The sequence below is a fragment of the Dendrobates tinctorius genome, unplaced genomic scaffold (assembly GCF_039654945.1).
Source record: "Dendrobates tinctorius isolate UK_male_01 unplaced genomic scaffold, ASM3965494v1 ptg000008l, whole genome shotgun sequence".
NCBI lineage: Eukaryota > Metazoa > Chordata > Amphibia > Anura > Dendrobatidae > Dendrobates > Dendrobates tinctorius.
In genome coordinates, this window is record NW_027361676.1 from 27,409,052 (window position 1) to 27,426,819 (window position 17,768).

The window sequence follows — 17,768 nt, forward strand, 5'->3', positions numbered from 1 at the left end:
GCAAGTTACTATCTTAGTAATGGTAAAATCTTTATTCACTGAAAAAATTTTTTACTCAGGAATTGTATATGGGATGTGAAAGAAGCAGATTTCTCTAAGATGTATTACAATGTTTCTTCTCATGGGTACCACTGATATTTGGAACAGAAAAAAGGCTACCTTTACAGCAGTTACCTGACACGCACTGCCTGCAGAAGCTGGCGGGGGACATTGTATGGAATACATAAGACTATTACAGCATTTCAAACTGTCCGTTTAATGTGAAATATAATGTATTGTTAATTCAACCATTGAGACAATTTGTTTCGCCAGTGTTGGCTGCTACTAGACACCTGGGCCATAAGCGGATCTCCGAGGAAAACAAAAGAATCAGGTGTTTGCGTTCAACTTCCCCTGAACAGAACGGGAAAGAGAAGGGTCAGGTGGAATCAGAACGACCCCATACACATTACATGTCCGGCCAACTTTTAATGTGTGTGTGGGGTTGTCAAGGGAACTACGTAAAACCGGATCTGTTTTAAGTTCTAAGTCACCCACAAACATAAAATAACTATTTAGGGTATATTATTTTTATTTATTTTATTATTTATCATTAATTCCATGGTGCTGTACATGAGAAGGGGTTACATACAAAGTTATAGATATTGTTTACAGTTAACAAATTTACAATGACAGACTGGTACAGAGGGGAGAAGACCCTGCCCTTACAGACTTACATTCTAGGGGATAATGTGGAAGAGACAGAAGGTCGGGGGTGCAGCAGCTCTGGTGGTGTATATGCACTTTGTCTTCTCCAGTTGCGTTCATATTATATCTGCTATTTACGGTCCATACTGTGCTTAATTCTAAAAGAAAAGAAAAAAGTTATATAATATATATTAGGGATTCACTCTGCTAGGTCTAAGGTAGTGTTCACACAGGCTTTGCGGTTTGGTCCAAAGAGGTGCAGTTTTATTGCCTTCATAAAACTCCAAGGGACTCAGAACCAAAACATCCTCTTCTAGGGAACAAAGGTATCACAGCAAATAAACAGTTCATTCAGCAGGCACTTGTATGTCACACAAACAAATTACAGTCCTTTCTCCCGTAGCAAACTTCATACAGAGAGAGGCCCGATCCCTCCAGTCTCTTTATCCACTTCCAGCACCAGATATAAGTATTTGGGTATGTGCACACGTTGCGGATTGCTGTGCGGATCCGCAGCGGATTTGGCCCTGCAGATCCGCAAGAGATTACAGTACAATGTTATCCTATGGAGAAAAAAACTGCTGTGCACATGCTGTTGAAAATTCTGCGTGGAAGCGCAGCAGTTTATTTTCCTTAGCATGTCAATTCTTTGTGCAGATTCCACAGCGTTTTTACACCCATTCTATTATGGGAATCCGCAGGTGTAATAACGCAGGCCAAATCCGCAGGAAAAACTCGTGGAATTTGATCTGCGGATTCTGCCAAAAATAGCAGATTCTGCGCGGAAAAATCCGCACAGCAATCCACAAAGTGTGCACATACCCTTCAACTCCAGAGACTGTTCACACTAAAGAAGTTGCAGCTTCCACACGATTCTCTGCTCGAAGATGCAGACTGCTCAGCTTTCCTACCTGACCCATGCAGTCTCTATTCAGAGAGAAAACCTAGCATGTCTCTCTCCCTACTATAGCTAACATTTTGGTTTGTCACTCACCAGCAGTACACTCAACGCTGCTTCATTTAGCAGACTGACACACCATTAAGCTATTTCCTGTTTTTTTGGCAATACCCTACAGGTGAATCTAATTAAGACTTGCAGTACTAGGATTTAACCCTGCTATGCTAATATATAAAAGGACCGCCAACAGGGCATTGCTTCCATACTGTCATATGGGGCCTGGCACAGAGGCCCCAGGGTCAGGATTCATCCATTCCCTCAGTTGCTACAGTTGTGGCCAAAAGTATTGACACCCCTGCAATTCTGTCAGATAATACTCAGTTTCTTCCTGAAAATTATTGCAAACACAAATTCTTTGGTATTATTATCTTCATTTAATTTGTCTTAAATGAAAAAACACAAAAAGAATTGTCCTAAAGCCAAATTGGATATAATTCCACACCAAACATAAAAAAGAGGGTGGACAAAAGTATTGGCACTGTTCGAAAAATCATGTGATGCTTCTCTAATTTGTGTAATTAACAGCACCTGTAACTTACCTGTGGCACCTAACAGGTGTTGGCAATAACTAAATCACACTTGCATCCAGTTGACATGGATTAAAGTTGACTCAACCTCTGTCCTGTGTCCTTGTGTGTACCACATTGAGCATGGAGAAAAGAAAGAAGACCAAAGAACCGTCTGGGGACTTGAGAAACAAAATTGTGAGGTAGCATGAGCAATCTCAAGGCTACAAGTCCATCTCCAAAGACCTGAATGTTCCTATGTCTACCGTGCGCAGTGTCATCAAGAAGTTTAAAGCCCATGGCACTGTGGCTAACCTCCATAGATTTGGACGGAAAAGAAAAATTGACAAGAGATTTCAACACAAGTTCAAGCTGCCCTGCAGTCCGAGGGTACAACAGTGTCAACCCGTACTATCTGTCGGCATCTGAATGAAAAGGGACTGTATGGTAGGAGACCCAGGAAGACCCCACTTCTTACCCCGAGACATAAAAAAGCCAGGCTGGAGTTTGCCAAAACTTACCTGAAAAGCCTAAAACATTTTGGAAGAATGTTCTCTTGTCAGATGAGACAAAAGTATAGCTTTTTGGGCAAAGGCATCAACATAGAGTTTACAGGAGAAAAAAAAAGAGGCATTCAAAGAAAAGAACACGGTCCCTACAGTCAAACATGGCGGAGGTTCCCTGATGTTTTGGGGTTGCTTTGCTGCCTCTGGCACTGGACTGCTTGACCATGTGCATGGCATTATGAAGTCTGAAGACTACCAACAAATTTTGCAGCATAATGTATGGTCCAGTGTGAGAAAGCTGGGTCTCCCTGAGAGGTCATGGGTCTTCCAGCAGGACAATGACCCAAAACACACTACAAAAAGCACTAGAAAATGGTTTGAGAGAAAGCACTGGAGACTTCTAAGGTGGCCAGCAATGAGTCCAGACCTGAATCCCATAGAACACCTGTGGAGAGATCTAAAAATGGCAGTTTGGAGAAGGCACCCTTCAAATATCAGGGACCTGGAGCAGTTTGCCAAAGAAGAATGGTCTTAAATTCCAGCAGAGCATTGTAAGAAACTCATTGATGGTTACCGGAAGCGGTTGGTCGCAGTTATTTTGGCTAAAGGATGTGCAACCAAGTATTAGGCCAATACTTTTGTGTGGCCCATTTTGGGAGTTTTGTGTGAAATGATCAATGTTTTGCTTTTTTGCTTCATTCTCTTTTGTGTTTTTTCATTTAAGACAAATTAAATGAAGATAATAATACCAAAGAATTTGTGTTTGCAATCATTTTCAGGAAGAAACTGAGTATTATCTGACAGAATTGCAGGGGTGTCAATACTTTTGGCCACAACTGTATATACTGCCGTGCAGGACCCGTCTCCTGCAATAGGAGATGGCAGCCAATCAGAGGGCAGCTGCTGTCGTCGGCACACACGGCTCCAGTGTATGACGTCCGTGTCATGCGCCTTTGCATCCGCACCACAAATGGTGGTCTCAGCTGGACCAGGTAATAATAATAATTTTATTTTTACCGCGCCAACATATTCCGCAGCACTTTACATTTTAGAGGGGACTTGTACAGACAATAAAAGACATTACAGAATAAAAATAATTACATAAATCAACCAATACCAAGAGGAATGAGGGCCGCGCTCGCAAGCTTACAATCTATGAGGAAATAGGGGAGACACGAAAGGTGGATGGTAACAATTGCTTTTGTTGCTCTGACTAGCCATAATGTAAGAAATCAGGTGTTCATGTAATGCTGCATTAACTGGTTATCAGCCAGAATGTGCAAAAGTACAGACAGAGGGCTATTAAATGCATAAAGCATGTAAAGAGAATTTATTATTTTTTTTAAATACTGAAATCCGCAATATGGGGAGATATACGAGGGGTCAGGATGGAGACATATGGGGCAAGGATGAGACACTTAGGGGCCCGGAAGGGGGACGTAACTAAGGAAGGTGCCAGGATTTAGGACATTATTACTGTAGGGGCTTATTAAGGGATATTATTACTACTGTGATGTATTTTATTTTTGAGGATACTGTTTTCAGTGGGGAGGGGGGTCCTGTTACTCTGCAGAGTGTCACTGTCACTTTTTTTCATCTGGTGTAGTGTAGAAGTTGGTGGAAAAATGGGGAATGTTCTCTGGATAAGTGTTATTTTTTGCAGATATGAGTCCTGGCTGGAGGAAATAATGGCAGTCTCTTCAGGATGAAGACGCAAAGCGAGGAAGAAAATCTTCAACTAGAGTCGTCACTGGTAAGTCAGTGTGTTACCTGTACACTGATGCTATACACTATAGACTGTACAGAGCTCCTGTATATAATGTCAATGGTGATCCCTGTACTATCTGTACACTGTACACAGAGCTCCTGGGTGTAATGTCACCAGTGAGTCAGTGTGTTATCGGTACACTGACACTATACACTGTGTACTATATACAGAGCTGTATTATGGCACTTAATATTAGCATTGTAGGTTTTTTTTTTATTAATGATCAGTATTGTAGTATTCAGTCACTATGTAGTGGTAATATGTGGTCTGGTCTTGGTGTGGGGTGGTATTTGTCCCCTGTATTTGGTATTAGCTCACTGTGTGATGGTAGTATGTGGTCTGGTCACAGTGTGGTAGTATTTGCTTCTTGTATGTGGTATTATTTGCGATGGTATATTACTATGTGATGGTAATATGTGGTCTAGTCATGGGGTGACGGTATTTGTTCCTTGTATGTGGTATTATTGAACATTTTAAAAAAGGTATGTGACACATTCCCTTAAAAAAGAATTAAATAAAAATATACAGAAAGTATTGGATATTTTAACAAATGTTTAATAGATTAGAGTAGAGTAGGCTCCTGCCAAAATAATCTAACTTGCATAGGTGGCAGCTTTTGGCCAAAAGAAAAGCTGATGGCAATGAATGTGGTCTTGTGTTCGATGGGAGCGGTTAACGTGTGAGGATGTTGTGCAGAAGTGGAGTTTGTCCAAGAGAGAGTGGTGGGACTGTGGTAGGTTTGTGGGGTGCAGTCGGAGCTGAGGTAGAGCCTGGGCGAAGTTTCAGTGTGGCCTGGAAATGTTGCATCTCAGTTGTTTCATTTTAAATCCAAAATAGTGGCATGCAGAGCCCAAGTATTTCTGAACTTAACTGTATATATTCAGAAATATTTGGACTGTGATCATATCTTTGTGATTTGGGAACTACGTGCCAGTATTTTTTTTTTATTTAAACTGAAACAACTGAGATGCAAAAGTATAGACTCTCAGGTTTATTTAAAGGGGTTGAACAAAAATATCCTGTGAAACAGCAGTTACAACCATTTTTCTACAAAACCTCCTCATTTCAGGTAAGTGAACAAATTAACTTTGCCATAAATAAGATGTTAATTTTTTACTACTTTGTAGAGAATCCTTTACAGGCAGTGACTGCCAAAAGTTGGGTTTCCTCCTTTTGTGATGCTTTGCCAGATCTTTACTGCAGCTGACTTCTGTTGCTGCTTGTTTTTGGGTCTTTCTGAGTGAATCTGAGCAGAAAGTATTGCCTTTTATGCTTCAGAATACATCCGGTTGCTTCTGATTTATGTCACATCATCAATAAACACTAATGACCCAGTGTACTTGTAAGCCATGCAAGCCCACTGCCTCCACCATGTTTTACAGAGAGTGTGGTGTGATTTGGAACCTGAGCTGTGTCAAGTCTTCTCCATATTTTCTTCTTCTCATCATTCTGGTACAGATTGGTCTTAATTTTATCTGTCCAAAGAGTGCTTTTCCAGAACTGGCCTGGATTCTTTAGATGTTATTTTGTCAAAGTCTAACCTGGCCTTTCTATTTTTAAGACTGATTAATGGTTTGCACCTTGTGGTGAACACTCTGTATTTGCTCTCATGAAGTCTTTTCTTTATGGTAGACTTGGATACTGAAACATCAACTTCATGGAGAGTGTCTTACTTGGTCACCACTGAATGGATTCTGTGATCAACCAACATTGTTGCTTACCTTGCACACTTTTTTTGAAGAATGTACCAAACTATTGATTTGGCCACTCCTAACATTGCTGCTATCTCACTGATGGATTTTTTCTTTTTTCTTTTTCTTCAGCCTAATGATGATCTGTTTCCCTTCAAGTGAGAGCTCCTTTGACCGTATGTTGTGGGTTCATGGCAATGATTTCAAATTGTAAATGTCACATCTGGAATCAGCTCCAGATCTTTTACTTGCTTAATTGATGATGGATTACGGAGGAAATAGCTCTTGCCTCCCATTGAAGAGCATTTGAGAGTTGTCCAATTACCTTTGGTCCATTTAAAAAGAAGCAGCTACATATTAAAGAGCTGTAATTCCTAAACCCTTACTCCGATTAGGATGTGATTTTGATTTCTACCTTCCTAACCTTTCCTTTATTCCTCTCTACCCTTGATGAGTGTTTTTGTATGCAAGTTGCTTTTTGTTATCCCTGTTTGTCTTGCGTGTATAAAACTAACATATCTGCCCTAGGCCTCCTGGGGGAGGGGACAGCTTAGGACATTAACAGGAGCATAGTAAGATCAGAGACTCTGGTCTCTCTACCTTTAAGAGTACCCAGGACAGGGATAGTTAGGGTCCCAGTTCCATGGACAGTTTGAGGCTCCCCCTTCCTAACCAAAGACTGTCAAAGTGTGACAATATGTCTAGATGAAATGTGGCTGGAGTTATGCAAATTGCCTAATTGTGGTCTCATGACTGCCTGCTCCCGGGGCCGGCACCAGAGAATCCTTACAGCATGCATTGTGAAGATTCACAAGTCTGCAGTCACATAGATTGACTGCAACTTGTTGCCTTAGGCCAGACAACCCCTTGAAATAAAATCTGGTGAAATCTGTGCTCACTAATTCAAATACCTCCCTCCCTTCTGTTCCGCACAGTGTGCAGAAACTGCTGTGAGAGTTGTAGGGATTCACTCTGGTAGGTAATGGCAGGGCGGCAGTAACGAGGCAACACACGGGCATAAAGTCCAGTTTCAGTGGTTTAATGTCACTTAGTAACCAGCTGGTTAACAGAACATAAGGAAAAACCATACACATACTCCAGCTTGGAGAACCACTGGTCCCAGACTCACCCCTTGCACAGGACGGGCTTAACTAAGCGGCTGCCAGGTCCTGCGGCATCCGCCAGGTGCCATTCCCGGGGTTCTTCCAAGTCTTGCTGCTATAGTCCTGCAGCATGGGGATCCTGTATACAAGTTTCAGGCTGAGTCCAGCCAAGATCCTGTAGCTTCCAGAAATACTCTCCTTGTGGCAATTACCAACCTCCATTACATAGGGTCCAACCCCTCCCACCAGTGAGATAGACATCACATGGGCTGATCACGTGACCATGACCTCATCGCAGGTCCTGTCTTTAGGGAAAAACCCGGCCAAACATTAATCTGCTGGGAGAAACATATCTCCCATCCAGTAAAACACCCTTTACTGTACCACAGAGTCCACATGTTTAGAATTACTGTAGTGAGAAGATCTCAATTTATGGGGTGCATGTGTCCAGAAGTACAAGCTGGGCGCAATGTATTGGGCACTAATGAAGTATATGGGCAACATCTAATTTACTTTTTTTTCCCTTAAACACCTGTGGGACCAAAATAGTCACTATACCTATAGATGAATTAATTGAGGAGAATAGTATTCAAGAGGGGGTAACTGCTGTTCTAGCATCTTGGAGGCACAAGAAATAATAATAATTTTTATTTATATAGCGCCAACATATTCCGCAGCACTTTACAATTAAGCGGGGACATGTACAGACAATAAATTCAATACAAGTTAAGACAATTTAAACAGTGACGTTAGGAGTGAGGTCCCTGCTCGCAAGCTTACAATCTACAAGGAAATGGGAGGGACACAGTAGGTGAAAAGTGCTTGTTATTTCAGGTCTGACAATTATAATAAATAGGGATTTTCATATAAGGCTGCATGATCCGGTCATCAGCCCGTGTGTTTAAGTGCAATAGTCAAGTAACAAGTGCAGTTATTGTGTGCATGGAGGGTGTGGAGACAGATGAATAGTAGGGTGCAAATTCAGAATAATATTTGGAAGGAGGGAACAGGGCAAAGTTAGTTTAATGAGTAGTTGATGTGGTAGGCTTGTTTGAAGAGATGAGTTTTCAAAGCGCGTTTGAATAGGTCGGGGCTAGGTATCACTCTGATCATCTGGAGAAATGCATTCCAGAAAGCTGGCGCAGCATGAGAGAAGTCTTGGAGACGGAAGTGCAAGGTTCGGATTACGGAGGATGTTAGTCTTAGGTCATTTGTAGAACGGAGGACACGTGCAGGGCAATAGACAGAAATGAGAGAGGAGATATAAGGCGGTGCAGAACTATGGAGAGCTTTGTGGGTGAGAGAGATGAGTTTATACTGGAACCTGTAGCGAATAGGTAGCCAGTGTAAAGACTGGCACAAGATGGAGGCATCGGTGAAGCGGCTGGACAGAAATATGACCCTGGCTGCCACATACAAGATGGATTGGAGAGGAGAAAGTTTGGTAAGAGGGAGACCGATCAGAAGAGAGTTGCAGTAGTCCAGACGAGAATGAATAAGAGCGACAGTAAAGGTACCGTCACACTTAGCGATGCACCAGCGATCCCGACCAGCGGTTATGACGCGGTCAGGATCGCTGGTGCATCGCTAAGTGGTCGCTAGTGAGCTGCCACACAGGCAGATCTCACCAGCGACATCGCAGGGGTCGGGGGTCGCTACTTACCTGTCAGACGAGGCGATCCTGACGTCCTCCCGCCCGTGTCCACGCGTCGCTCGTCTCCACAGCAGGAAGCCCAGCAGGAAGCTAACGACGAGAAACGGTCCAGGACGTTCTCGCGCGATCAGCGATAACCAGCGGGGGAGCGGTCGGAGGTAAGTATCACACATAGCGATATCACTAGCAATATCGCTATAACGTCACAAAAACCAGTGACGTTATAGCGATATTGCTAGCGATAACGCTTAGTGTGACAGGCACTTAAGAGTCTTAGCAGTTTCAAAGGTGAGAAAAGGTCAGATTCTGGAGATGTTTTTAAGATGCAGGTGACAAGAGCAAGTGAATGATCGGATATAGGGAGTAAAGGAAAGTTCGGTGTCGAATATGACCCTAAGACAGCGGGCATGCTGCTTGGGAGTTATGGTTGAACTCTCCAGGGTTATTTCGATGTTAGGTAGAGTGAGGTTAGTAGAGGGGAGAAACACAAGAAGTTCAGTTTTGGAGAGATTTAGTTTCAGATAGAGGGAGGACATGATGTTAGAGACAGGTCTGTAGTTAGCAGTGCAGTTCTGGTCCAGGGATGGCTTTTTAAGTAAAGGGGTTATGATGGCATGTTTAAATGAGGAGGGAAATATACCTGAAGAAAGAGAGAGGTTAAATATTTTAGTCAGGTGAGTGGTGACCACTGGTGAGAGAGACTGCAGGAGATGTGAAGGAATGGGGTCACTGTTGCAGGTTGTAGGCCGAGCAGAAGCGAGGAGCTTGGAAACAGGCTCAAAGATGTCTAGTGAGCTTGAGGTGCGGCAGGGAAGGGGATCCAATTATTTCTCCAAATGTCAAATGACGCCAAACAGTTTTTGACTACATATTTTGTGTCACAGGATTTAGCAGAAATTTCAGACCAAATTATGAGGTCCAGTTTCTTCCAGTGCCACTTCTCTTGTAGACAAAATTTAGAACTAGACCCGTTCCATACATTCGTCACATCATGATTGGATAACAAAGTTCTTACTATCGGTGGTGTTTATGACTTGGCCTACAATCCTTACTCATGTGAAATTTCAGAAAGAAATATTTATTTGGGTAACAAGCCATGTACTGAGAAACGTAATATGGATTTTGCATTTCAAAGAGGGTTACCTGCACCAAAGAAGATGGAGCTGGACAAAGGGACTCGTATTATTCAAGCATTGGTGCCCTTTCTGCTTCAGGATAGCCGTAATCAATATATCTGTCCTGAGTCCATGCTAGTGCTGCTCGTGATCCAGATCCCTGTGAATCAAGAATATGTGGCAAAGGGTGCCTGTTTAAAAAAAAAAAAAAGGCATTTAACGGATTTTTTTCATTCACCAAATTAATTTAAAGTGAAACTGTTAGTACAAGTTCACTATTGAAACTAGTGGTAAGGCTGGATTAGGCCAAGTAGAACATTAGTCATGCTTGTTCTGTAGTAATCTGATGCTCCTTTGCTGAGAAATTAAGCTCTGAAGCCACATGCAAATAGCTTGGAAGTGTATTGGGGGAGGGGTTAAACTCAGCGTATATAGACAAGCCCCCAATGCACTTCAAAGCTAATTTGCATATGGTTTGAAGCTTGATTTCTGTGATGGCAGATCAGATAACTAAAAAAGGTTTTATATGTATTTTGAGTTCAGTTCAGTTTCAGTTGTAAAACTCCCCTGACAGGTTCTTTAATATTTATCAATAAACTGAGACATGCCCAGAAACTTGAACCGTATATTATCCTCAATGTCTATGTCCCAGCATTTTAAATGGCATTTACATAAAATTGCCAAATGTGTACAGTATATAAAAACGTAAACTCCAGAGTTAATTCGTCACAAATTGACTAAATATACATTTTGCCCAATAATTAGAAAAGGTTACTTCAAAAAGACAAGACAAATGAATGACTTTCCATGCGGGAATTTAAATATGCTCTTATGTAGCTGCTGTCAATTCTGACTCATAGATGGAAGCCCAGCGAGATGGAAACCTTTCCATGATGTCTGGGTGTACTAACATGGCCCCCTGAGAAAGCCGACGTGAAACGCGCGTAGGGGCATGTGTCTACACTCACCGACATCAATATGGGTAAGAGCCAATAATGGTACTGTTATCTCCCCCTACTGCTTAGGTCTTTTAATTGAATGTTCACTGACCTGAGGAAATTAATGACACTATAACACCTTACCTATGTACAGCGTCGGACTGGAGCACCTTGGGCCCATCAGAGAAAATCATTCTTGGGACCCACTATGTAGCTACATAAAAATAAATACAAGACCACCAATTGTGAGGTAAAACACGCTAATATCCAGGTATAATATAAGGTAGTACACATCTTAATTATGTAGCAGAAGTTGGGGTAGCACCCCTCATAGAATATAATGTAGCACCCTCATAGAATATAATGTAGCCCTCTCATAGAATATAATGTAGAACTCTCATAGAATATAATGTAGCCCCCTCATAAGATATAATGTAGCCCCCTAATATAGTATAATGCAGCCCCCTCATAGAATATAATGTAGCCTCCTCATAAAGTATAATACAGCCCCCTCATAGAACATAATGTAGCCCTCTCATAGGGTATAATGCAGCCAGCCTGATATAGTATATTGCAGCCCCCTACAGAATATAATGTAGCCCCCTCAGAGTATAATTGTACCCTCTCATAAGGTATAATGCAGCCTCCCATAGAATATAATGCAGCCCCCTCATATAGTATAATGCAACCCCCTCATATAGTATAATGCAGCCCTCTCATAGAATATAATGTAGCCCCTTCATATAGTACAATACAGTACCCTCATACTGTAGAACATAATGTAGTTCTCTCATAGAGTATAATGCAGCCAGCCTGATATAGTATAATGCAGCCTCCCACAGAATATAATGTAGCCCCCTCAGAGTATAATTGTACCCCCTCTTAAGGTATAGTGCAGCCCCCCATAGAATATAATGTAGCCCCCTCATAGGGTATAACGCTGCTCCCCTCATAGGGTATAATGCGGTCTCCCTCACAGGGTATTATGCACCCTCTTCATAGGGTATAATGCTGCTCCTGATATCATATAATGCTGACCCCTCATGCGGTATAATGCTGCCCCATTATAGGGTATAATGCACCCCCTCATAGGGTATAATGCTGCCCCTCATAGGATACAAGGCTGTCCCCCTCATAGGGAATAATGCTGCCCCCTCATAGGATATAATGCTGCTCCATGATAGGTTATAATGCTGCCCCTCATAGGGTATAATGTTGCCCCTCATAGGGAATAATGCTGCCCCTCCTCATAGGGAATAATGCTGTCCCTTCATAGGGAATAATGCTGCCTCCCTTAGGCCTCTTTCACACTTCCGTTTTTGACCATCAGTCAAAATCCGTCAGGTTTTGAAAAAACGGATCCGCCATTTTTTTTTTTTTTTGCGGATCCGTTTTTTCCCCCATTGAGTTGCATTCCTGGCGGATCTTGACGGATGGCCATCCGTTGGATCCGTTTTTGTGAGGATCCTCCAAATTTTTTTCGTTCGCCGGCATGCTTGGACGGACTATGCAACGTTTTTTTTTTGTTGATGGATCCGCATTTTACATTGCGCATGCCTGGAGAAAGGAAGTCAGGGACAAAATTAACCCTGAAATCCTTTCTGGCGGACGATAAAAATTCTCTCTCTCTCTCTCTCTCTCTCTCTCTCTCTCTCTCTCTCTGCCAGCGGTTCCTTTAAAATTCTTCATTCTGAGGATCCGTCACAAAACGGATCCTGTGGCATACGTTCACATCAGTTAGGAACGCATCCGCTCTTCCACCTTTTTGGCGGATTTTAACTGACACAAAAAACTGAAGTGTGAAAGAGGCCTTATAGGGAATAATGCTGCCCCCTCATAGGGTACAATGGAGCCCCCCCCATAGTGTATAATCAACCAGGACACACTGATATATACACTACCGTTTCAAATTTTGGGGTCACCCAAACAATTTTATGTTTTCCATGAAAATTCATACTTTTTTAAGCAAATGAGTTGCCAAATGAATTTAAAATCTAGTTCAGACATTGACAAGGTGCAAAAAAAAAGATTTTTATTTGAAATAATAATTTTCTCCTTCAAACTTTGCTTTTGTCAAAGAATGCTCCCTTTGTAGCAATTACAGCATTGCAGACCTTTGGCATTCTAGCAGTTAATTTGCTGAGGTAATCTGGAGAAATTTCACGTCATGCTTCCAGAAGCCCCTCCCACAAGTTGGTTTCGCTGGATGGGCACTTTTTGCGTACCATAGAGTCAAGCTGCTCCCACAACTGCGCAATGGGGTTGATAATGAGTGCAAATTGTAAAGCGCTGCGGAATATGTTAGCGCTATATAAAAATAAAGATTATTATTATTATTATTATTATTATTATAGATCTGGTGACTGCGTTGGCCTCTCCATTACAGAGAGAATACTAGCTGCCTGCTTCTTCCCTAAATAGTTCTTGCATAATTTGGAGGTGTGCTTTCGGTCATTGTCCTGTTGTAGGAAGAAATTGGCTCCAATCAAGCAATGTCCACAGGGTATGGCATGGCAATGCAAAATGGAGTGATACCCTTTCTTATTCAAAATCCCTTTTAGCTTGTACAAATCTCCTATTTTACCAGCACCAAAGCAACCCCAGACCATCACATTACCTCCACCATGCTTGACTGATGGCGTTAGGCACTCTTCCAGCATCTTTTCAGTTGTTCTGCGTCTCACAAATTCACAAATGTTCTTCTGTGTGATCCAAACACCTCAAACTTGGATTTGTCTGTCCATAACACTTTTTACCAATCTTCCTCTGTCCAATGTCTGTGTTCTTTTGTTCCATATTAATATTTTCCTCTTATTAGCCAGTTTCAGATATGGCATTTTCTTTGCCACTCTGCCCTGAAGGCCAGCATCCCGGAGTCGCCTCTTCACTGTAGATGTTGACACTGGTGTTTTGCATGTACTATTTAATGAAGCTGCCAGTTGAGAACCTGTGAGGCGTCAATTTCTCAAACTACAAACTCTAATGCACTTGTCTTGTTGCTCAGTTGTGCAGTGGGGCCTCCCACTTCTCTTTCTACTCTGGTACACATCGTTGTAGGAAATCTTCAGTTTTTTGGCAATTTCTCACATGGAATAGCCTTCATTTCTAAGAACAAGAATAGACTGTCGAGTTTCACATGAAAGTTCTTTACTTTCTGGCCATTTTGAGATTTTAAAGGAACCAACAAATGTAATGCTCCAGATTCTCAACTAGCTCAAAGGAAGGTCAGGTTTATAGCTTCTCTAATCAGCCAAACTGTTTTCAGCTGTGCTAACATACTTGCACAAGGGTTTTCAAGGGTATTCTGACCATCCATTAGCCTTCTTACACAGTTAGCAAACACAAAGCACCATAAGAACAGTGGAGTGATGGTTATTGGAAATGGGCCTCTATAAACCTACGAAGATATTGAATTACAAACCAGACATTTACCACATTAACAATGTATAGGTGTATTTCTGAATCATTTAATGTTAGCTTCATTGGAAAAAACTGTTTTTCTTTAAAAAATAAGGAAATTTCTAAGTGACCCTAAACTTTTGAATGGTAGTGTGTGTGTGTATGTATACTAGGGTGACCGCAAAAAATCGATGTCGGAATTTTGTCCGTCTGGACCCCACAAAACGATTACCCTTTCCAGATATTGAGAGAGCCAAAATTTGAGCTCGATCAAACGACGTTAACCCGTGCCGCTCGTCGCTCAAAGTTTGAAAAAATCCAAATTGAGGTATTTTAAGATTTAGGTATTTTGCATAGTCTGTTAGACTATAAAGAATGTGACAACAACATTGCAGAAATAGCCCTGACCAAATTTTCGAACCATTTGTGGTATTTGAATGCAGAGTTGGTGGGATTATCGTTTTTTGATCCCACCATTACAGACAGTGAAAAGTTGTTAATGGCTAATAAATTGCTCAGTAGCACAGATGAACCATCAGAGCACGCTAGGGTTGTAAATCCAAAAGTTAGGAAAGAAAAATTAAAAGAGGTAGGAAGTAACCGACTTTAACGACCTTCTGACAAAAGATGAAGAACAAAAGCAATATGTCCTGCAAGTTGTAAGCAAATGCCGAGCATTATATTCTGACGTTTCAAAAACTACTTTAACAAAAGCTCTAGAATAGATTAGATAACTATGTAAAATTATCAACTCATGTAGGTTAGCGTGCTCTGATGGTTCATCTGTGCTACTGAGCAATTTATTAGCCATTAACAACTTTTCACTGTCTGTAATGGTGGGATCAAAAAACGATAATCCCACCAACTCTGCATTCAAACACCACAAATGGTTCGAAAATTTGGTCAGGGCTATTTCTGCAATGTTGTTGTCACATTCTTTATAGTCTAACAGACTATGCAAAATACCTAAATCTTAAAATACCTCAATTTGGATTTTTTCAAACTTTGAGCAACGAGCGGCACAGGTTAACGTCGTTCGATCGAGCTGAAATTTTGGCTCTCTCAATATCTGGAAAGGGGAATCATTTTGTGGGGTCCAGACGAACAAGATTCCGACATTTTTTTCCCCCCCATATGAGATCCGGTCACCCTAATGTATACATATATGTATGTGTGTATGTATGTATATGTATATATATATATATATATATATATATATATATATATATATATATATATATATATATATATATATATATATATATATATATACTGTGTGTGTGTGTGTGTGTGTATATATATATATATATATACAGTGGGGAAAAAAAGTATTTAGTCAGTCAGCAATAGTGCAAGTTCCACCACTTAAAAAGATGAGAGGCGTCTGTAATTTACATCATAGGTAGACCTCAACTATGGGAGACAAACTGAGAAAAAAAAAATCCAGAAAATCACATTGTCTGTTTTTTTTCATTTTATTTGCATATTATGGTGGAAAATAAGTATTTGGTCAGAAACAAGCAATCAAGATTTCTGGCTCTCACAGACCTGTAACTTCTTCTTTAAGAGTCTCCTCTTTCCTCCACTCATTACCTGTAGTAATGGCACCTGTTTAAACTTGTTATCAGTATAAAAAGACACCTGTGCACACCCTCAAACAGTCTGACTCCAAACTCCACTATGGTGAAGACCAAAGAGCTGTCAAAGGACACCAGAAACAAAATTGTAGCCCTGCACCAGGCTGGGAAGACTGAATCTGCAATAGCCAACCAGCTTGGAGTGAAGAAATCAACTGTGGGAGCAATAATTAGAAAATGGAAGACATACAAGACCACTGATAATCTCCCTCGATCTGGTGCTCCACGCAAAATCCCACCCCGTGGGGTCAGAATGATCACAAGAACGGTGAGCAAAAATCCCAGAACCACGCGGGGGGACCTAGTGAATGAACTGCAGAGAGCTGGGACCAATGTAACAAGGCCTACCATAAGTAACACACTACGCCACCATGGACTCAGATCCTGCAGTGCCAGACGTGTCCCACTGCTTAAGCCTGTACATGTCCGGGCCCGTCTGAAGTTTGCTAGAGAGCATTTGGATGATCCAGAGGAGTTTTGGGAGAATGTCCTATGGTCTGATGAAACCAAACTGGAACTGTTTGGTAGAAACACAACTTGTCGTGTTTGGAGGAAAAAGAATACTGAGTTGCATCCATCAAACACCATACCTACTGTAAAGCATGGTGGTGGAAACATCATGCTTTGGGGCTGTTTCTCTGCAAAGGGGCCAGGACGACTGATCCGGGTACATGAAAGAATGAATGGGGCCATGTATCGTGAGATTTTGAGTGCAAACCTCCTTCCATCAGCAAGGGCATTGAAGATGAAACGTGGCTGGGTCTTTCAACATGACAATGATCCAAAGCACACCGCCAGGGCATCGAAGGCGTGGCTTCGTAAGAAGCATTTCAAGGTCCTGGAGTGGCCTAGCCAGTCTCCAGATCTCAACCCTATAGAAAACCTTTGGAGGGAGTTGAAAGTCCGTGTTGCCAAGCGAAAAGCCAAAAACATCACTGCTCTAGAGGAGATCTGCATGGAGGAATGGGCCAACATACCAACAACAGTGTGTGGCAACCTTGTGAAGACTTACAGAAAACGTTTGACCTCTGTCTTTGCCAACAAAGGATATATCACAAAGTATTGAGATGAAATTTTGTTTCTGACCAAATACTTATTTTCCACCATAATATGCAAATAAAATGAAAAAAAACCAGACAATGTGATTTTCTGGATTTTTTTTTCTCAGTTTGTCTCCCATAGTTGAGGTCTACCTATGATGTAAATTACAGACGCCTCTCATCTTTTTAAGTGGTGGAACTTGCACTATTGCTGACTGACTAAATACTTTTTTTCCCCACTGTATATATATATATGCCTTAAATTGTCCGTCATCCACTTCCGTCTGGATGTCCCCGAATCCCACAATCCACCGCGCTGACCGGAAGTATGCCAACTGCCATATTGAAATACCCAAGTGATGGGTATTTCAATATGGCACCCGCTGGTGGTACCAGGCCCTTCCACAGTACCACCAGCGGGACACCGCCAGGATCCCCCCACCGCTGCCACTGCTGGACCCGCCGCTGCCTGCCCACCCACCTCCGTCACAGCCGGCAGGAAAGAAAAGAGGAGGATGAATGACCTCATGGAGATCAACATCCGACACTGCGGAGACACCATCACGTGTTTCTCAACGCAGTGATTCTAGAGCACTGCTCCCATCCCTTATGGGAAATATGTAAAACATGCAAATATATAAGCCGCAGAGACACCATCACATGTTTCTCAACGCAGGCAGTGACTAGCCAGGTCTTTCACCGGGAAGGAACAACAACAGGAAGGGCAGTCTCCAATGAAGGAAACCACCTATGCCAAAACATGGTA

General features: G+C 41.9%; 1 protein-coding gene across 1 annotated transcript in view; it reads right to left on the reverse strand.

Moving 5' to 3' along the window:
• Nucleotides 1-574: 574 nt before the first annotated feature.
• Nucleotides 575-17,768, reverse strand: part of SPMIP2 (sperm microtubule inner protein 2) — an 82,508-nt gene continuing 65,314 nt past the window's right edge. Inside the window, exons 4-5 of the mRNA XM_073575930.1 lie at nt 10,017-10,179; nt 575-845 (exon numbers count right to left, since the gene is read on the reverse strand). Of these exons, the coding sequence (XP_073432031.1) occupies nt 10,056-10,179 (124 nt within the window). The 3' untranslated portion in view covers nt 575-845; nt 10,017-10,055. The remainder of the gene's footprint in view (nt 846-10,016; nt 10,180-17,768) is intronic.